The sequence below is a fragment of the Zeugodacus cucurbitae genome, chromosome 5, assembly GCF_028554725.1.
Source record: "Zeugodacus cucurbitae isolate PBARC_wt_2022May chromosome 5, idZeuCucr1.2, whole genome shotgun sequence".
NCBI lineage: Eukaryota > Metazoa > Arthropoda > Insecta > Diptera > Tephritidae > Zeugodacus > Zeugodacus cucurbitae.
In genome coordinates, this window is record NC_071670.1 from 39058853 (window position 1) to 39081117 (window position 22265).

At 33.0% G+C, this 22265-nt stretch overlaps 2 protein-coding genes across 2 annotated transcripts; one reads left to right on the forward strand and one right to left on the reverse strand.

The window, feature by feature from the left end:
- Positions 1 to 17875: 17875 nt before the first annotated feature.
- LOC105212009 (thioredoxin domain-containing protein 17) lies at positions 17876 to 18551 on the reverse strand. Its single transcript, XM_029040042.2, has 3 exons — positions 18379 to 18551; positions 18216 to 18300; positions 17876 to 18135 (listed from the first exon to the last, which is right to left on the reverse strand). Exons 1-3 carry the CDS (start codon positions 18521 to 18523, stop codon positions 17979 to 17981), a joined length of 387 nt encoding a protein of 128 aa, XP_028895875.1. The 5' UTR covers positions 18524 to 18551; the 3' UTR covers positions 17876 to 17978.
- A 370-nt stretch (positions 18552 to 18921) lies between these two features.
- Positions 18922 to 22159, forward strand: LOC105212010 (uncharacterized). The gene is made up of 4 exons (XM_054232159.1): positions 18922 to 20483; positions 20543 to 20862; positions 20922 to 21841; positions 21922 to 22159. Exons 2-4 carry the CDS (start codon positions 20859 to 20861, stop codon positions 22102 to 22104), a joined length of 1107 nt encoding a protein of 368 aa, XP_054088134.1. The 5' UTR covers positions 18922 to 20483; positions 20543 to 20858; the 3' UTR covers positions 22105 to 22159.
- The last annotated feature ends 106 nt before the right edge of the window (positions 22160 to 22265 follow it).

The following is a 22265-nucleotide window of genomic DNA, read 5'->3' on the forward strand; positions in this document are numbered from 1 at the left end:
CCAACTTTATTTGGTTTAATTTCAAGTATTTCTCTTCAGTATTCAAATATCAGACGCATAATGTTGGACACGTCACGAAATAAATTTAAATAAAAATATTTTTTATTTTAAGCAATTTTCTTGTTAAATGTATTGAAGTCGCAACGAATCCGGTATTTGAAATTCTGAATTTACCTATACCAATTATGAGCACCAATAGTTTACCCACGTACCACTGTGCGACAGCGGCATAGCCTAACCTCGCTACGCTTTGCTAAATGACAGATGAAAATTCGTTAAAAGCATACACACGCAAGTACAGTAAAAGAAACAAGGCGTATAAAAAGACAGGCAACAAAACCAAAAATAACAAATAAAAACCAAAAGGGACTACGTCACTTCGATGTGCGAAAAGTATGTGAAAATAAACCGATAAATATACAAATAAGATACATAACCAAACAAAAGTCAAATGAACGAAAGCAAAAAGGAAGGCAGAAGGCCAAAAGGACACGCCATCGCCGCATAGAAAAGGGCAAAGATTTCGCATTGCCTACACGTAATTTATGACAAAATCGGTGAAGAACAAGGCAAACGACGATTTGCTACGCACGCAGATGATGCGGGTTATATAATTGTTGCGATTAAGAAAAACAATATATCGCTTATACATAAATATAAATCAATTGAAGCACAGTACAAATAAATAAAAGAATGATGGCATAAATGTTTACGACTCACCTGTAATTTATACGCCACAGCTTGCCGCTCCCCGCTGTGTTTCACAGTACATGCAAGTAGATGTGTGTGTGTGTGTGTGCGTTTGTAGAACTAACGGTGTATCTGCATGTATCTGTGGCTGTGTCTGCGCTGGGACAAGTTGAATGAGGTCAGTTATCAGCAGCTACACAAAATGCCGAAATGAATTGCCGCAGCACATAGAGACCGAAATTTTTCGATTTTGATTTTAAACGGATTTTTTTTTAATTTTTATAAATTTTTTTCATTAAAATTTTTTTTATTTAATTATAAATTTTTGCACGCGTTTAAATTTATTTCGAAAACACTACACCCACACTTGGCACATAATTTTCCACACTTTATTGCGCGGCATTTGAATATTATTTTACAAGCAGTCTACGCTGCATTGTTGTTGTTATTGTATTTAATATAATTTTAAATTAATTATTATTTTATATTTTTAATTTTTGTTTTTTATTGCTTTGCACAAACAACACAACACTGCCATATGCATACGGACCCTCACCGCATCGACGAAGAATGTGGTACTAACTTGCACGAAGCAGTCGGAATTTTTGCAAAGGCGGTCCGTCGGTCGGCGTCGCTGTTGCCGTTGCCTAGACGCTGTTTCCTGCTTGTCATGTAGCTTTTATGGTTTTGTTGTTGCAAAATCGCAGTAACTCTCCGATTTGCGGCTGTAAACGCTAGTCGGCTTGGTCGGTTTGGCTGCTCATGAGGCTAGGCTGTTAAGCACATACACTCACACCTACATTTCTTAATATAGCACTCATCTCTTATCTAACTAGCGTTTTTGCGTAAATTGCTCTTTTTTCCCTTAACCTTTTGCATCCTAGCTCTGATTCGCGAGCGGCAGATTTATTTGTTTGCATAGATTCATGGATTTCTAGAGCAAGCCGGATATGGAGCTACTCTCGCTCACAGTGGTGGTAGAGTCAAGGGAAATGTTCCGCATTGAGTAGCGGGTAATTTTGAAAATGTCCCTATTCGCATATTTTCTCATCTAAATTTCCTGAACTACCGGTATGTTAGAGAAATAGCACTCATTTAAAGTGAACGCGAAATAATTTGTTTAACTCAGAGATAGTGTCCTGTAAACTACTCAATTAGAGTGAGTGAGTATTTTACGAAATTCACACGGTGTTATGAAACGAAATGTGTAATGTTTACTGAACGCCAAAGCAGCGTAAAAAAATGTTTTAGGCCTACTAAGGGTTTATCTTTGGCAAATGTTGATATGGTCCTGAGGGAGAACAGTCAACTTGAGTGGTACAATTCTTCAAATTTATAAAGTTGATAATGCCCAGGCGTAAAGCCTGTTCAGTCTTCTTACATACATATATATATGTGTAAGCTTTGAATACGGTAAGGAAATTATATAGCTGATATGTAGCATACCTCTAGGCGCTGAGAGTTTCATTTGTCAAATATTAAATATTTATAAATTGCTAATATTCAATATTGTAAAATTTAATAAAATTATGGCTCTGATAAACTTTATTTTATTATTTTGAATGTCCGCTTAAATTCTTTTTTAATACAAATTTCACACTTATAGACTTAAGAACAGGGAAAGTAAAGAAAATGTTTAAAAAAATAAAATTTTTATTTTAAAATTTTCGAATTATTTTTAATTTACGCCAAAATGTAGGCCACATTTTTTTAAATATAAATCTCAAAGTGATAGGCATAAGGGTGGGAAGGGAAAGAAATTGTTAAAAAAAAAATAGATTTTATTTATAAAAATTTCTAATTATTTTAAATTTCCGCCAAAATGTATGCTACAAAATTTTTTTAATTCAAATCTCTAAGTGATAAAGACAAAGACATTCTTTAAAGAATTAGATTTTATTATTCAAATTCCCGAAATATTTTTAACTTACGCCAAAATGTATGCTACAAAAGTTTTGAAAATGCTAATTTAAATATAAATATTCAATTGCTATTCACGGTATATGAAATGGTGGCGAAAAAATAAATTTCTCCTAAAACCTGATTTTAATTTAAAAATTGTCTACCAAATTTGGGGAAAAATACAAAAAATGTATAATGATAATTTGTAAATTTAATCATATAAAGAACCTTTAAAATAAGGATGAAATAAAAAAACCTTTAAAAAAGGAATAATTATCAATTAAAATTTTAAAATTTACAAATTGAAATTTAGAATTTTTTAATTTAAAATTATTCAAAAATAAAGCATGAAATATTTAAAAAAATTAATATTTTGATTAAAAAATTTTGAAATTTCTAAATATAAACGTTTTAGATTCATAACTCTTACTAAATCTGCCGCTCGTTTTGTAACGCGCTCACACATTCGCTCAAAGAACTTCCTAACCCACTGTCTAATGCCTAATTATTTCGTTAGATTTATCTATTCTATATATCTATTATATTTATCTATCTTTACAAAAAACAATTTTCCTTGAACTTCACACTAATATTTGACCAGCAAACTCACCTTTTCTTCCAGCTTTTCGGAGACCAAAGAACACAGTTATAAATTGAGTTGAGTTGTGAAAAGATAATAGCGCTGATTATTAAGCAATACCGTTAGTTTTTTTAGACGCACGAGTTTAACAAGTTATAAGCGAACGAAGAATTTTCTGTATGGCACACAGCTTATTGTAAATTTATATTTTTAAATTTATGCTTAAATATTTTTGTTAATTTCTCTTATTTTACTATTTCGTTATTTGTATTTGTTATTGCACTTTTTATTTTTTATTTTTTCACAATAAACTTTTATATTTTATTTTTCACAAATTTTTTTTTTTTACTTCACTTGAAAGCTTCGGTTTAAATGTAACAATTTTCCACGGCTTTTGATTTATTTTATATGATTTTTATTTTATTTAAGTAGTGATAATATTTAGCTATATAGTGGTTAAGCACATCAATTATTTATTTCTTAAAATATTTTTAACTTTTTACTTTCAATTACACACAAACTTTTATGAATATTTCTTATTTGCTTTTTTCTTTTTCTTTTAATATTAATTTTTGTTATAATTTTTTTCTTTGTACAATTTCACTTTTTACTTTTAATAAATTTACACTTAAGATTTTCTTAAATTTAGTTCCTCTTTTTTTAACACTTGTAATTAATTTTTTATATATATTTAGACACTTAGAATATTTAAGCGAATATTTTTTGGGTATCTTCAAGTTAAAGTAATTTTTGGCGAAAATTATAACAAAACGACCAACGTAATTAACACCGACAATTTCACAATTTACACTATTTTTTTATTAATTATTAAAGGTTTTTTTGTTTAATTTTTATATAGCCCATATGCGTTTTATATTCACTTTATTAGAAATATTTTTAGATTTTTTTCACGAACTCTATTTGTTTGATTTAGTTATGTTTGTCTGTCGCTTCAACTCACAATATTTTGCTTTCCACACTATTTTCGCTATCAAAATATTTATTTTATTTTATTTTTATGTAGCTTATTAATTTTTTAAATATCTTTTTTTTCACAAGCTTTTAATAGTTGGGCTTCTATTATTGAGATTGTTGAAAATACACCTGAAAATATAACAAAATAATTTATTATTTTAGGTAGTGGAAAATAATTTAGAAACAATAAACTAATTAACAAATAATGGACTTTCCACTCGACCTCGGTCTTGGCCACAAATCATAGCTTAATACTACTCATACGAACGAAAATTATAACAGTGAACCATAGAGGAATATGAAAGAGTATATTTGGAAGTTTCTAGGTTTGTAGAACTTTCTTCAATACGACACTATCCCAAAGCCTCAATCCAAAGTAGACAAATACCAAAAATTAGAAGAATAAGGAAGTCGGCTGCGTCGATATAACTACGTAATTACGTCTCACTACTTGAAACAAACTAAACCTAAAGTACAGAGAGGGAATAATGAAATTTCATTGGAATAACTCTTTTATGTTCTCAGTCTGGATTCATAACATGTTGCTTAAACAAGACTGATTGTTCTTAATTCACCCATTGTCCTATAATTCTTTACTTAAGCAACAAGCACAAGCAAGTTAAGTGTTCCAATCAAAAATGCTTGGAGCAATCACTTGTTCACCATTGCACATTCGTAAGAAAAATATCCACAAAGATCTTGATATTACTATAGTAAACGAGGAAGTAGAGAACAGCAGAAAGAAATAGATCATCCAAACCCATTGGCAAATGCCTTGGTACATTCATTCCACCAAAACTGCTCAATCACTTGCTTGAACTTGTTTAGGTTTAAATAGACTTAAGATTTTTTTATAAATTATTATTAGGCTTTAAAATCAGAATCGATGAGCAAAGAAATTTATAAAAACATTGTATTCATCGTGAATAAGAATTGATCGATATCGGTAAATCAGGAGAAAAATAAATATTTTTTTTTATATAAAAAAATCGCAAATAGTGCGATTACTTCGTGCCACCATTTATTTTCGAGACCTTCAAAATAGAGGTTCCTATCTTAACCTTCTCATTCGAGTGAAATCTTTTCTCACTGAGGTTCTGTTTGAATTTGGAAAGGAGGAAATTATCGCAGGGAGTTAAATCTAATGTTTGCGGTAAATATGAGACTAGAACATAGGGCATAACACCAACTAAATCAGTCGGAGCTTTGCCTTGGAGAAGTGGAATAAGAACAACGAGGTAAAAACACGTTTTATTTGTATAAATTCGTGAAATTCTCATGACCTACTTATTGCTTTAGGATACCAATGAAGTTAACTAATTCACTAGATTTATATAACCAAATCGATTTCAAGAATTATTGAGAAAATGGGAGACGGTTTCAACATTGTTTTTTCCTCATAAAGAAAAAAATTAAAACAGTAAAATTCTTGTTTATCATTGTTTATGAAATAATGGTATATTTGAGACGCCTAATAAATTGTCATGAAACTTTGCCAGTATTCTAGTTAAGATTAAAGGAATTTTTAAGATTTTTTGTTGGGTCTCAGATAGGATGCCTTTAGAAATAAAACAAGGAAGTGGTTAACGGTCTCGCTAGCATTAATATAATTTTTCAGTAGTAAGGGAAAATATTTCGAAAACTTTTTTCTGCATATGAGAGACACAATAACGGAATATATTTCCACAAAATGTAAATTAATTTTTCATTGGCTAACAAACACTAAAAATCTTAGGAACCCCGGTGCTTCGATAATGGTTTGATATTAGTAGACACTGAAAATTCAATGACTTATCAGACAATTCTCTTATATCAACTTTTTATTACTTTGTACTATTTAGTGCATTATTTCATATCTTTCAATTGATGTCAATAAAAATAACAGTACATAGTTTGATAAACCTTTACTTAATTTTTATTAACTTTCGACCATTCACTTGACCATCCATTAGGTTTAGTGAAGTATTTCTGACACTTTTCTATTGCATTTCAACGGCTCCTGTTTTATGATTTTTTCGTTATCACAAGCAGTCTAACTGTGCACACTAGCAAAGCCACAAGGGCGTTATTAATCATGAAAAACTCAAACAAGACAACAACAACAACACACACACAACAGTGTACATAACAGATGTGTACATACTTTCATACACGTTGGTAATCAATCAAATTGCACTCGGTTGAACTCGTTACTCGTCATATGTACACTTGTTGCGCCGCTCTGCACTTGGGTGGGTTTGCACAACTTCCAAACGCTACAATGAACAAGCGGCGAATACCGGCGGCAAACTGATAGATAAACGAACGACCGACCACTTGGACAACTAGCGAAAATCGGGTGTCACGGTTGCAACAACAGGGGGAAGAGGAGGAGGGGCTTGAAGAAACGCAAAAATATACACTGTAAGCACGACGAAAAGGGGGCGTTGCACGCGAGATTTGCGAGCGCTGCTGATGCAGGAAGATATGGAATCGGTGAAAAATCGTAATCAAACGATGACGATGATCGATAAGCGCGATTAGAATTCGCGATTGCGATTAGCATTAACGGCGTTTGAACGTTACTGCCGTACACTTTCGTCTATTGTAATATGCAAGGGAGCGCGAAGGGACGAGGCGATTCGTTTTTTTTGCTTTGACGTACGCGTATTGCCTTAAAGGCTTCTGAATAACTTTGCGTATACGATTACGTTTAGCGGCTATTTCGGCGATGCGCTAGCATCGAAATCGAATTATGAACTAGCGCCACAAGTCGGACGATGACGCTGGCGATGGAGGCACACAAAAAAATCTCACGATGAGCAACGAACCAAATAATGAAAAAACAAACAACACATATGAGAGTATACACACACACACTTTTTTATTTATTGGTATTCAAAGTTAGCGCAATTTGTTGTTTTTGTTGCTGTACGTTTTTTATTACTGTTGTGGTCGCCGCGTTCGCTTTGCTGCTGCTGGGGCTTTTGCAGTACGCTTTTCTATTTTTTTTTGTGTTTTTGTTGTTTTTGCTTTGATAGCTGTGACGCTAACGGGAAAATTAGATTGGAAAACTCACTCAAGTGCGAAAAACGAAATGTTGCGCCGCACGCCCCCCGCCATCTCTATACTACTACTACTACAGACACACACCCACCAAATAAACCTAAAGTACCACGCAAAATACATAATACCAACGCCTGCCGTTCATTTTAATATTTATTTGTTGTTGTTGTTTTTTTGTTTTGCGTTTTTCATCAATACTTGTTGTTGTTCGTACGCTTGCTTTGTCGCTTTTCCGCTTTAATACTGTTGAGTATAGCCACAACAATGCGTCGCACGTAAAAGCTGAAAACACATGTGGTGCGCGAGAGGAGTGGAGGTTAGGAGGGTTGTGGGGGGTTGTGGGGGGTTGCCAGCGACGCTTGTGGAAGCATTTGTGATTTGTGACGATTCAATAAATATTAGCGAGATTTGTCTTTAACAACGTGTGTATGTACTCATATATAATTGTATATGTGTATGTATGTATATATGTATGTGTAGCAATAATGTTGCTACAATTTCAATAAACAAATGTATGTATGTATAAGTAATAAATAAGTGTGTGTTTGTGCATTTTTAAATTGTCTAGCGTTCATTTGGTCGCTTGCGTGAAAACGGTTGTTTGCTCTCTTTATTGCACTTTCGGTATTTGTTTTTATCATTTACACATTTTATCCGCTGAAGTTTTCTCAAATTATTGTTATTTTGCTATGGAGCAACGTACAAGTCATAAGCAGGCAAAGCAAATAATTTGGATGAAGCACGTTAATGAGTTGTGTACGCACACATGTAACAATCTACATACATACAGATGTGTGGTTGAATGTTGTTACGTATTTAAACTGACAATTTGAATAAATTAAATATAATGTTTATGTAAAAAATTACAAATATAAATAGATGCAAAATACTCAGTATATAGTTATTTACTGTCAAAATATAAAGTTAATGTGGAAATCAATTTAAACACAAAACTGACCTAGAACTATTTATTAAAATAATATTTTCCCATAAAACAAAAGTTAAAAAAAAATATTTTCAAGAAATGTTATTTAAATAGTAAATTTCTGCAAACCAGCTAAATCACTTTTTTATCTACTTTTAAATAAATTTAAGTTTTATAACTTACTGTTAGGCTTGAATGAGCCGATTCGATAAATAAAGAAATAAAAAAAAAATAAAAATGAATATGGCAACACCATGAAATATTTTTGGTATAATAAATTTATTAAACATATTTCCATGGATATCCATAACGCTTTGAATACATTTTTTATATGCAAAAAAATATTATTAAAATTAAAATGGCAACGCCGTGAAATATTTCTGTAAAATACATTTTTAAACACTGTTCCATTGACGTTCATAAAGCTTTGAAGAAATTTCTAATATGTTTTAAAAACAAAAATTTTGAAAATCATATGGCAACTCCATGCAATATTTTTTAAAATAATTTTTATGACACTTTTTCATGGATATCTTTATGGCTTTGAAAACATTACAAGTTTTCAAAAAGTATTTTTTAAAAACTATGTATATGGCAACGCCATGAAAAATGTTTGTAGAAGAAATTTCACATATTGTTCTTTGGATATCCATATTTTACAGCTAATTCAAATTCATGTTAAATATTTCCCTTTTTTTACTAAAAAATATGGCAACTTTGATTTCTAAAATCGCTAAATGGGTTTTAAAATTTTAGTTTTAAATCGAATATTTAAAAAACCATTGCTAGTCACCCCGTCAATATCGTTGGCAATGGTTAAAAACAATAATTACTAATTATTGCCTACATTTAGGCTTTTATTAAAATTCAAGTTTTTCTTATCAAAGGCGTACACAGAATACGGATCTACCCAAGCCAGGTAGATTTACTTGTAGTAACTAATAAGTCACAAAAAGTATGGATCACATCCTAATCAGTCAGATGTTTTCGATTTCATCCAGATTAACATCAAAATATAAAGATCACGATATCGCCACATTTGATAATATTCCACCGATAATAAGCGATTAGGAAGTCAAACCCCGTAGGTGCCGAGAGCACCGCGATTCTTCTGGTCCAGTTCTGAACATATTCCAAGCTTGGACCCCGCAACGTCAGCTCACAAATAAGGGTCAAAATATCTTTATTCTTTATTCAGAAGTTTTTCTTAGACAATCATCAATTAATTTTTAAATATTTCTGCTCATAATCCAGAGCACCCAAATTATGCTATAATTTAGATACAAATTCTATACTAACTTGATCTCCATCTACTCTACACGCTCAAATGCAAATTTCATTACCCTTGAAAGATTAAATTGCGAAATGTTACACTTTCTTGGGCAAAGTCAATGTCAAATTTAATTTTAGTAGCTTGCACCATGTTGAAATTATGAAAGTGTTTGCACTCTTAATCGACCCACTACACCTCAAACCCCCCCTCCCATTCTACAACGCACATGCATTCTATAACAATTCAAAGCGTTTACCTAATTTGGCGCTTTTATAAGCTTTGTTATGGTTTTATTGAACGATTGTGTTTACCCTAATCGTCAGCTGTTGATAGAGCTACATGCATATTTACATACATACACAGTTATATTCAATTCATTATATGCATGAATGAAAGGCAACCCTGTTGGAAATTAGAGAAAATACTTCAATACCACAGTTTCAAACTTAATAAATATAAATTAATTATGGTCTAACAGAATCCATGCAAATACAGCCTTGTGTTTGAAAATATGTAAATTTTCAAGTATTTCTCTTCCGATCAATTTACCAGTGACTTTTTAAAAATTTTCCTCCAGGGCAATCGGTCGTTGTTTGGCAACCATTTTTGCTATATCACATTTCAATTAAAATTCTTCTTCTCGCTTAAGTGGGCTGTATTGTTTGGATTCAAATATCGCCGGTTTTTTATTTGTTGATTCACATTTCATTATTATACCAAAGAGCCACATGTTGCTCTAAGGTATTTAGCTTCAATTTGCATGAAATAATCATTGACGATTGAACTTGGTGGTCGCTAGAAGAGAGAGACTTCCGGATAGCAGGAGAGAGTATATTAACTTTTCGGCAAAAATATTTGTTAATTAATAACTGTGAGAAAAACTAGTTCTATGATAAACTGATAATTGATAAACTCGCAACTAATCTAAGAAAATACCTGCCAGACTAGAAAATTTTTACCCCGTAGATTTCTCCATGAAAGAAGTAAATATCAAAATAAGGTCTCTTTAAAAAATATGAGTAATCCCAATTTTTATTTTTTTTTTTAATTAAAAAAATCCATCCAATCTTTGACTTTACAGTGGCTAACTCTGACATGAAATGACCATACATATTACATATACATAAGTACATACCTTTGAGCCTTCAGACTTCTAAATAAAGGTGTTTCTACAAATAATAAGATCAAGATAAGGTCAACATATTCGGCTACCTTGCTCCCAAATCAGACTTTAATCTATATATTTATTTCATCCTCTAAACTTCTAAACATCCTCTGAAATTGCTCAGGCATTTGCAGCATTTTCCTTCAAGCGCCACAGAATTAATGTCCGCCCGCACCTAAACCTTCCTTACATTCATTAATTTCAATTTGCTTATTGCAATATTCTTACGAAACTTAACTGTTTGATTTCTCGAAGATAAAGGAAAAGTTGTTCTCAATTAACTGCATGCTAATCAATATATTGTTGAAATTGGAAGAACAGTTTTATGGACATAAAATTTTCTGATATGCTGATGGATTGTATAAACCCTTCCTTATATGTATTTCGATCTATATCTTCATAATCTACATTTTCCTTTTTAATCTTACCATTAGCTTCATCAGAATTTATATCTTTATCTTTATCTTGTCTCAGAAATTATATATACAGTGGAACTTCTCTAACTCGAATCACCATAATCCACAAAAAAATTGCGAATTAGAGAGACTTCGAGTTATAGAATTTTCATTAAAACATATAAATTTTCAAAAAGCTGTGAAATATGATTTATACACTGTTTTATTTATTTACTTCTCAAAAATTTTGATGGACATACGTTAAAAGATGTTTTCTGTAATTTTTTTTTGGTGCAGTTTGCTATTATTGGCTCTCGGAGTCTATATCTCATGCCTATGTTACATGATTTATGCAATCCATAAGTGTAATATTATATTTTTTTGTTCGCCTCCGTACGATATGGAGGGACTCTTTTAAAATTCTGGCTCGATAGTAAATTTTTAAATTTTGTATTATGCCCTGACCAAAAAGTTCGATTTATATAGGAAATTTGTATGAAAGTTGCCTTCTAGATCTAGAGAAGAATACTTTTCTCACTTTTTAAAAGTGTCGTTAGCTTCGAAAAGGATTCTGTAAAATATTTTTTTCACTTTCACTGTTTTCACTAAAATAACTATTAAAGCAATATATTTTCCATAAAAAATACTCGGGAAACTGACATTTTCCATATTGACAATAAATTTGTTAGAAACTCTTCCAACGATATGTTGTACTATATTTAATATTAATAGAATAATATAGATTTTTATAATGAGAAAACAAAGGAAACTCAGTGTCAACCAGCGTTGGACTTTTTTTAGATAAGTAGTTGTATGGAATCGCAAAAATAAACAATGTTCGTATATATTACATCTCTTTAATAGACACACCCACCAAGCAAAGAGTATTGACGGTTTGATCTGCCGCAAATTCAATCGAGCATTGTAAAGCTTAAATTACATGATTGCGTGATTCGGTTGTGATTTTGCTGTACATATGTTATAGATGTATTTACATATGAAAATTATTCAACTGCAACGGACCAGCTCTTCTTTATTCGATGAAATATCAAACATATTGATTTTAAACAGGAAAATATAAGTAGTTTGGTATCTGAATTTTAAGTAAAATTTAAATGTTCTTTACAAATCTTGAGTTATTTTATGTAATCCCAACAAGAGTCCACATAAAGTGCTTAAAATAAGCAAGAAAATATCAAAAATTATATTGAACATTTTGAAATCTTGTAGATCATTCCAAAAACACTTGGAAACACCACTCAACATACAACAAACAATTGCAAAACTTGATGGAGAAACCAAAACAGCAACAAGTGAAGTTATACAGTCATTAAAGAGAGTTAACGATATTTTAGACCCTATAAAGGCTTGTGAAATGTATTGGATTAAAATCAAACGAAAATGTTCATAAATAATAGTGGTTATGTTCGTGAAAAGTAGAGAGAGAGGACTATTGAAGAACTTCGCCTTAGATAAGCGAAGAATTGTTCTTAAAACTAGTTCCACACATCTTGCAGGCCCCAACAACCGAAAAAAATGTACAAAAACCTTTCGTAAAGCAAGGACGTTCCAAAAATACTACCTAAAGATTTTCAAAGTAAATTTGATAATTTAAACAATAATAATATTTGGATTAGAAACATAACCAAAGAAACCATCTTTGAAAAAGTTATCCGCATATTTGCACTTATTAATTAAAGCTATGCGCTTATTTAAAGTAAAGCATAGCTCAACTAAGCGTTAAGGAATAAAAACGCTTGTCAGCTTTTTCTGATGCTAATTTCAGGAAAAACACAATTTAAACTCAATTAGCAATTTTATAATATTTTTTTACAAACCATAAATATTATTGTTAGTTCAGCTCGCCATATTATTTAAAGAAAAAAAAACTACTTATTAGTGACCTATTTGTTGAAGTAGATAAAAAGCAAATTGCAAGCCAAAAAAATATATATAATTTTGTACATGTACACATGTATATAGTTTTAAATATGTAAATATGTACAAATATATGAATATATACATATTCATATCCGAACTTTTATTAATTAACTATCCGTTTTAATTGCCCTTCCACAATTGTTTTGACAGTTATTACTTTATATTATATTGTCATGTGCTTGGTTTCGCTGTTAAAGCAACAAAAACTACATTGCGTTGGCATGAACTTTTCATTTTTCATATATTTTCCGTATTTTCATTTCATATTTTCATTTCTTTAAACCACTTTTTGCTGCTCTGTTGGCGTTGTTGTTTTTTTTCATGTAGAAATTCACTCTTAATTGTCAATTTTATTTCATTTCATTTTTTCAGAATAATTTTTTTTGTTGCCCATTTTATTGCGGCACTTAACGCACAAATGTCATAGCACTACTGTGGCACTATTTATTTTAATTATTGGTATTTTATATTTTTCTTTTTGCTTAGTTTGCATTTCTCTGCGATTCGAAATTTTTTTGTATCTTTTAAGAATTTAAAGATTCTTTTATGTGATCCGCATTTTTTTGTGGCGGTAGATATTTATGTTTATATATAAAAATTTGAAAAAAAAATATTTTTATAGATAATAATATAAAAAAACAGATTCACGTCACAAAAGCAGCTCTAAACATTCGATTGGTATATAATAAGACAAATCAAGCCGAAAAGAATTAAGTAAAAAGTGGTCAAGCCAGGAACTGTAAGACACATGGAGCTTACGGAAACTCAAATTTTTGATTAATATCGCCTGCTGAGAAGTTGCCATATATTAAAAAGTAAATTTTTCTAGGAGCAATTCTCGAGAGTTATGTCAAAAGCATAAGATTTTGTACTTTTGTTGAAATTTTCATTTATTTTATTTATTATTACAATTTTTGTATTTATTTTTTAAGATTTTTTCTTTTCAACTTAATTTTATTTTATTTTATTTTATTTTATTTTATTTTATTTTATTTTATTTTATTTTATTTTATTTTATTTTATTTTATTTTATTTTATTTTATTTTATTTTATTTTATTTTATTTTATTTTATTTTATTTTATTTTATTTTATTTTATTTTATTTTATTTTATTTTATTTTATTTTATTTTATTTTATTTTATTTTATTTTATTTTATTTTATTTTATTTTATTTTATTTTATTTTATTTTATTTTATTTTATTTTATTTTATTTTATTTTATTTTATTTTATTTTATTTTATTTTATTTTATTTTATTTTATTTTATTTTATTTTATTTTATTTTATTTTATTTTATTTTATTTTATTTTATTTTATTTTATTTTATTTTATTTTATTTTATTTTATTTTATTTATTTATTTTATTTTTATTTATTTTTATTTTATTTTATTTTATTTTATTTTATTTTATTTTATTTTATTTTATTTTATTTTATTTTATTTTATTTTATTTTATTTTATTTTATTTTATTTTATTTTATTTTATTTTATTTTATTTTATTTTATTTTATTTTATTTTATTTTATTTTATTTTATTTTATTTTATTTTATTTTATTTTATTTTATTTTATTTTATTTTATTTTATTTTATTTCATTTTATTTTATTTCATTTTATTTTATTTTATTTTATTTTATTTTATTTTATTTTATTTTATTTTCCACCATAACCCGAAATTCCCAAAAACTCTTGAACCCTCCAAAAAGAGGTATCTAATAAACAACCAAAGCGCAACAGTTAAATTCACGCGCACATAAACACGTAAAACGCACATACGCAAAGTGACACAAACAACCACCGAGTCATATTATAACCCACACACACTCTCAAACAACCGAATTGGGTGAAATGCCTCACTTTCGATTTTCCAAGAATTAACAACGTTTACTCCGCCGCCGAAACTTACTTGCAGCTCTTGCAGAATATTTACACTCGCTTCTTTGTAAACTAATACACATGTCATTATATACCGTTATATGCCGCAGAACGCACAATTTCACATCCTTTTTATTAAAAGGAAAAAGTTTATTGTTTAATTTTTACTTTGCATTTTTTACGCGACATTTTTAATTTGATTTTTTATTGCGTTTTTTATTTCACAAAAAAATTTCGCTTTCCACACGGCGACACACACTTGTCCACAAAATGGTCAACTATATAGAGTATAATATAAATAATATCACTAAGTCGGACGCACAAATGTCGACGCCACGCGACGCTCGTCTGTTCTGCCCGACGTCCAAAGTACTTATCCGCCGTTGCAACCAAACATTACATGGCTGCTGTCATTTCGACCAGTTCCAAGTCGAGCGATGCGCCGCCGCTCCATCACCACCCGAGCATACATTGTAGAGGCTAGCATCTCATTCAATGCAACTGTTTGGGGCGCGTTCTCTTTGAGCCGAGTCAATTATCCTCTTCCAAACGCTGAGCGCGTGTTCGCTCGTACGCTCCTGTTTTTGTTTGAGTACAACTCAAGTCGAATGATGAATTGAGTGAGTTTAGTTTCGCGTTGCGTCTCTTAGAAAGCTTTGACATTGAGATTGTATGTGCGTGTATGTGTGTGTTGGCAGAGATATGGCTGCTATGGTGATAGCGTTTATGATAAGAGCATATAGCAGGGTAAAAGGGTATCGCTTGTGTGAATTGAGCGCAGGGCCTCAAAGGGAAATTATAGTTTGTATTTAACAGTGATTCGCGTCGAAGTGCAATTGCACTTATTGTAGTGAGATATGGTAAGCAAATGCATTTAATTTACCCCGCAGCTATTTGGAATAATAATATTAATAACTAAGACCTGGTTCAAAGTGAACTAATCTGAAAGAAACTAGTTTAATGTATGAACTTCTAAGCGAGAAATTAACTAGAACTACTGTTCGTTCTATAATCAAACGATTGTCTTGGTCTACATTTCTGACTGAACACGAGTTTATAAATGGTGATTCATTTCGAGGTTCCCTACTTAAAAAAAAAAAACACAGAATATTCAAATTCAATGGGGAATATTATTTATTATTCGAAATAACATTCATTGGCATTTATTTTTTTTAAGATTATCTCCTTCAAATGTTGGCCACCGCTACGTCTCAGATAATCCATGACTCGTTCGAGCATTTCGACTCGTAACTGACACGCGTGATGATTTGCTCCAAGGCCTGAATCGAAGCGGAACTGTCCGCACACACTTTAAACTTTACCTATCCCCGTCTTCGTGTACATTCTCAGCTACTTCTACTATATTTTCTTCCCTGCGTACTGGACGTGGTCTATTCGGTCGAATATTAACCCATATTGAATACTAAATCTCAATATGGGTGCTGGTGTTGTGAATATTATGAACAGTAAGCCGATTATGTTGACCATTAGTTGAGCGTAATAAAGTTGAACAATGCCAAACAATACTGAACAAAAATAACATGACAGCTTGACACGAAAAATGCTATTGAAGAAAGTACCTCTACTTGGATCATCCGATATAACGATGAATGAGAGATAAAAGCTGATATCACTATTCACCAAGTCTGGATCTGGGTTTGGCAATGTGGTAAACTTTCGATATGTTCAAGCTTCTTCTGTCACTTTGAGTTTTTAAACTAGACTTTTTTAGAGTATTTTCGCTATTGAGGGGACCTTTCTAAGCGATATTTTTACAAGATTTTTTCTTATACAGTAGAGATAAGATATATTTGGGTTGGGTTTGAGGATTTGCAATATTTGAGTAAGGAGATCAAACCTCCATTTAAAGGGCTCTTATGAGACTGATACATTTCAAATGTATAGCACAATTTAAAGCCTAATCCCAAAGGATTACTTTTCAATATCAGTTTTAAAATCCGACATATTTTTTTTGGAAGGGAAAAAGTCGTCGCTCTTATTAGACTTGGAGCAGTTTTGAGTTATCAAGTAAGAAAGGGCTTAGTTCAAATTGATAAACTGAAATCAGTATCAGCAGTATAAAGCTAAAAGGAGGTTTTAAACGAAACTTTAATGTTCAAGTTAGTTATTAAGAAAAATTTTAGGCAATGAAGATCGTCAGAATTTTCAACCAAAAAGCTGGCTGCACTAGAACCATAGTTTACGACTCAGCTTTAGGTAATTTTCCCGTCAACACTACCACCAGGACAAAAAAAAACCTGGAACTGAGTGGTCAAAAGTCCGTCGAGTACCACCCACCTAAAGCCCCCTAGTCCGAACCGGACTAAACTGCAAGTTTCCTCTCAAAAGATGATGACAACACAAGTAAAACCGAATGTAACCTAACCTCAATCAATAATTTTGGTTTCAAGGTGTTGACAATTCTTGTTCGGATACAAATCAGAGCCTTTTCCGATCCGATTGCCATGAGAACGGTTCCGTAAATAATTTTTTGCCTTATTCATAGAACTTTAATTAGTTCTTATTATTATTTGTGGGCGTGCTAATGGTCGGATTGAACACTTTTCAACGTCGACTAACTTGATTGGGATTTTTTAACATTTCATTCACAGATGCAGATGAGGAAATCCTACTTTATTATTGAGTAGCATTTTACGACGACAAAAGAGTAGAAAAAGAACAGAATAAAGTCCATAAAAAGCACATCTGCATCGGTATAAAGTGAAATCAATTACATTCGACAAGCCGAAAATAAACAGGAAATGATCTTGTATGTGCCGGTGCAATCAGGGTTATTCGCACAACAGCTTGACACACATACAAGTTAGCGGCGGTAGACGCGGTTGTTGAAACAACAAAAGCACAAATTGGACTGTCATGCGACAATGACATTTTTATTAATGTAAAGTGCTAATTGTTCGTTAGGCAATAAAATTGCTTCACGTGATGCAGCAGAACCTAAAGTGACTAATAACCCAGTTTAGCGCAACAAAAGAAAGCAAACTGAGACTGCCGAGATAAGTGAGAACGTGCTGCGAGACAATTAGTGGCATATGGTTTGCGGTTGTGGAAGCTGGGGAGTAATTAATGTATTCTGTGTCCTAAAAACTTTTCTTTAAAAAGTGTTGCAAAAATAATTTTATTTAACTGATTTTTACATTTTATTTTAAGCTTCCTGAATTGAAATAAATTTTTAGAATTTTTGTCAGCTTTTAATCCACTTCCTCGGTAAAGAACAACTCCAGCAACGACGGTTTCGCGCATTGTTCGCCATCCAAGCGCGCCGGCGACTTCCAACGCACCAATGTCGGTATGACCGAGATGGGCGCAACAGTGTCCTTGCGAAAGGGATTTTTCATATCCTTCCAACTGAAAAAAAAAATATTCAAAATATTAAAAATATAACAACAAACCAAATGTAAACTAAAGACATGTAGCATTCCACTTACAATGCGCGCGGTCCAACATCAACAACAACAAACACTGAGTTCTTATCTGCATGTTCATTCAGCGCGGAGAGCACAAAGGGTTCAGCTATGTAGATAAGCGTGTATAAAAGTTATTCTAAATATTTAAATGAGTGCAGTTACAACATAACCACCGGCAACTCACCTTCATTGCAGTCAGGGCACCAGCTCTTGCCAGTCTCATCCTTCTCTCCGGTGAAGTACACATTTACTTGGCTGCTACTGTTTTTGGTCAACTTGTCCACAGTTTCGCGGAAAGCCTCGTAACCACTTACTTTCAGTATTTCCATCTCCTCAGGTTTCGAACACTTCTCTTCGCGTGAACTGTTTAATAATTACCAAATGTGGCTAAATAGGCAAACGTAAAAGTTGTTCTTTGCTTTATCACCTTGTAGAATCCAACGCTATCAGCTTTATAATCTATTTTAGTCGTTGAGATAAAAACACAATCTTTGCTATTGATTAACGATTGTTGAACCGGCAAACAGAAATTTGTTTTCTTATTTTCGTGGCCTAAAATCAGCTGTTTGATTGGAAATGAACTGTCATAGTTTGAAATTTGGTGTTGCCAGCTGTGTCGGCAAGTGTGCTGGATTTTCAAGCGTGTGAACGCCACTTAAATGTACAATTTTATTTACTTATATCAATCATTAAAAAATAATTATTTCTAAACGAAAACAGTAATTCTTTGTTCTTATAGGTTAAATTATATTAGCTGTATCCTTAAAAGTGGTAGTCTCTTCGTTTTGAACATTTTATCCAAATTTAAACACCAATCCATATCAGGTCCTCATCAGCAGTGACAGCGCTCTGCTGCTTCCTGTGCTACCAGCTAGTTCCTCATTAAATACTTCGAAAGATCCGTTCAAGTTAACCACGTCGTAACACGTAAGCTACAGCAACCTTGGCATGATCTTCTCCTCCTTGAAGGGTCGACTCATATGATACTTTATCATCGTCCATACTTCGGACCCATTTACAAGGACGGGAATTACTTAAGACATTTTTATTTGTTGAGAAAGAACTATATTTCTGTTTTATTCTTTATTTACAAAAAAGGGCTGATTCTGGTCCGACATATAGTAAGTTATCTAGTAGAAGTTATTATCATCAACAGCGAGATTCCAATGACAGTCGGGTCTACCTAAACAGAACGTACCCGGATTCCAATCCAACAAAAGACTGTCAACTTAAAGGTATTTCTCACGCTATTTTTCCTAACGGTATTTTTAGGGAAATATTTACAACAACGAAAGTTCCCTAAAATCTTCTTTAATGATAGATATCCTGTGTACGGTTGGTTTGCCTGAATCCTCCGTTAGTATCAAGCGACTCGGAAAGGTTATCCAAATTTGATATAGCAACTCGTTTTGCTCAATATCATTTTATACAGCCGTATAGGTTATCAAAGAAAACAAAATCCAAGCTTACAAGCATGTTAGGTTAGGTTACAATTTTGGTCCTTTGCGATACCAGATGGAGTGACTGGAGAGTCACGTAGTCAGTGAGAAGTAGTCATCCTTTATTATGCCTGCGCTTGACGCGTATTTCAAAAGCTGATATAATTTCATTAACGAAATCTCTTCCAGATTATCGTACTGTGAAGCCCTCAAATGCTGAAGCCGGTGCCTTGACACTGCAGAACAAGTGCACAAGAGATGTTCCACTGTTTCTCTGGTACCTTGCTCTTGACATTTCCTGCATTATTTGCTATGTGTCAGCCCCATCTTGTGGCTTAGAAGCGTAAAAGCAACTTCATTTTTCCTATCGCACAAGCATTAAGAGACATCCAGTGGTATGTTGTGGTCAAAAGTCGAAAATGTAGATGTTGTCTAGCTCCAGAATACTCTTTTTTATCCATTTCGACGGGTTGTTGTTGTCGTAACGGTTACCCAAACCTTTTTTTTTCTTTGTCTTTACTCAATATGCTACCGGCTAGCAACTTGAGGATTTTGTTGCAGCTATCCAATGTAACAACCAAAATTTTGGGGTTATTGGCAGTCGGAATTTTGATGCCATCGACAGAAATGTACAGTTATAGACTGTACTCCTTCGTCCAATGGGTGAATATGTTCGCTGTGGATTTGATTAGGAAGAATGTTAGGCTCGTAACAGTGGAGAAGCGAGAAATGTCGAGAAGGTAGCCGTTTAGAACACCACCCTGTGGAATGCTATGATCCCGGGTAATCGTACCCAACCAGAGAGATGTGTCCACACAGCATTCCATAGAAAACACAACACAATATTTCGGTAAAAACTTTTTGATTTAATAAAATTTTAAACTCAGTCATACCCCATTCATTTTCCAGCAACTTCAATAAAAAAGAATGAAATTTCGCGCTCAAACTTGACACACTTTCAGTACAACTGCTGCACTTGAACTTCTTGACCCAAGTCAGTGGCCAAGAGTGCTGCAGAAGACGCGCAGATTAACCTTGCGGAGTTGACAGAAAACCCAAAAGTTTGTAGCAAAAAAATATGCTTAGGTCAACTAAAGGTGCAGAACTGACTTGAGGCAAACAAGACAATGAGCACCGTTATATTTAAACAGCAGCCGATGCCATGGAATGAGCACTTTCTTGGAACATTGAAAGCAGAACAGTCCAAACGCTGTAGAGCAACGACATGAGTAAGAACGATTTTCATTTTTAACAAACTTTCTTTTAACCGCATTCGCACGCTTTGCAGTTTATCTGAGGGGTCTATTTGTTAAAACACTGCTTTCAACCGCAATAGCATTGTTTATGCTAAGCTTAAGCCAGGATGTGGAAGCCGGTACAATGAAGATTGCCTACAAGAAACCAATTTTCGGCAAATTACACACAACAAAAGAGCGACGCTATAGAATAAGGCCAGATTATAGCAGAAAAACGACAATGAGCGCAGACGCCAGCACAAACAGGGGCATGAGCACGAGCGCGAGTTCGCTGGTGCGCAGCACATCCTTGACGACCACCAGCAGCACCACGCCCACTTTGCTACATTCATTAGCGCCCACTGAGGGGAGTGTATGGGCAACAACAACACCAATTCCAGTGATGGATAGTAACGATGCAGAGGTGGCAATCTTTTCATCGAAATTGGAGAAACCCTTGTCATATGAAGATGCTACACAGAGCCAACACGTGATGATGCATAATTTTGGACACAGCGCCGCTGGTGTGCCGACACTGTTGCCTCACATAATGCCAGTGGTGGAGAATAACACCATAGAAGCGCCACAACTGTACCACCCTGCACCTGGTGTACATCACGCAAACTTTGAGGCACCGATTGAGACACCAGCAATGAGCCACACCGAAACGCAAGCTGACATCGAAGAGCTTTTCCCACTGCCACAACCAGAGTTGCTTATTGCGCCACGCCTATTGGGTACGCGCAATACGCACGCTAAAGCTGGTAAAGGTGGCAAACAAACAGCAACAACAACAACGACAGCGCGTAATCCAACAATACCATGCACCTGTGGCATTTTTCTCGCATCACAAATCAAACGCGGCAGCAATGAGCAACCCGAGGGCGCACCGGTGATCACCAACGAATTGGATCGCACATTCGCATGCAATGCTGTCGGACAGAAACAGTGTCAGACGAAATGCCTAGAAACTGTAAGTATAAAGGGAATATTTTTCGATAAATTCTTAAGAGAAAGACAAACACCTCTCTCTCTCTCTTTGACTTTCGCCAGATAGTGCAGCATCTGCCCAACTCAGCGAATATACTGTGCGCAACGCTAAATCGCGACTGTCGCAAGGAGCGCGCCTATCTCTTCATCAAGAACTGTCGCAATCAATGGCACAATACCAATTTGGCGGCGGGACGTGAGTACTGCTGTCGCGATGGCCAACCGTATGCCTGTCCGATGGTTTGAAATTGGAATTGAGTTTGGATGTATGTGTGAGATTTTTGAATAAAGAATTTGAAGAAAGTAGATAAACTTGGATTTTTTTTTTCAAATAACTTACAAATGGTTTTTATTACGTAAAAAATGAAATAATCAATTGCTTGAGCAATCAAGCCGACTAAAATATA

What these genes read in the sequence shown, in the direction of transcription:
- LOC105212009 (XM_029040042.2), bottom strand. Translation starts at nt 18,523, where the DNA reads ATGGAAATACTGAAAGTAAGTGGTTACGAGGCTTTCCGCGAAACTGTG. An exon ending in GTGCCCTGACTGCAATGAAG is followed by an intron (nt 18,301 to 18,378) that starts GTGAGTTGCCGG and finishes TTATCTACATAG; the next exon opens with CTGAACCCTTTGTGCTCTCC. An exon ending in GATGTTGGACCGCGCGCATT is followed by an intron (nt 18,136 to 18,215) that starts GTAAGTGGAATG and finishes TTTTTTTTTCAG; the next exon opens with TTGGAAGGATATGAAAAATC.
- LOC105212010 (XM_054232159.1), top strand. An exon ending in AGACGAAATGCCTAGAAACT is followed by an intron (nt 21,842 to 21,921) that starts GTAAGTATAAAG and finishes GACTTTCGCCAG; the next exon opens with ATAGTGCAGCATCTGCCCAA.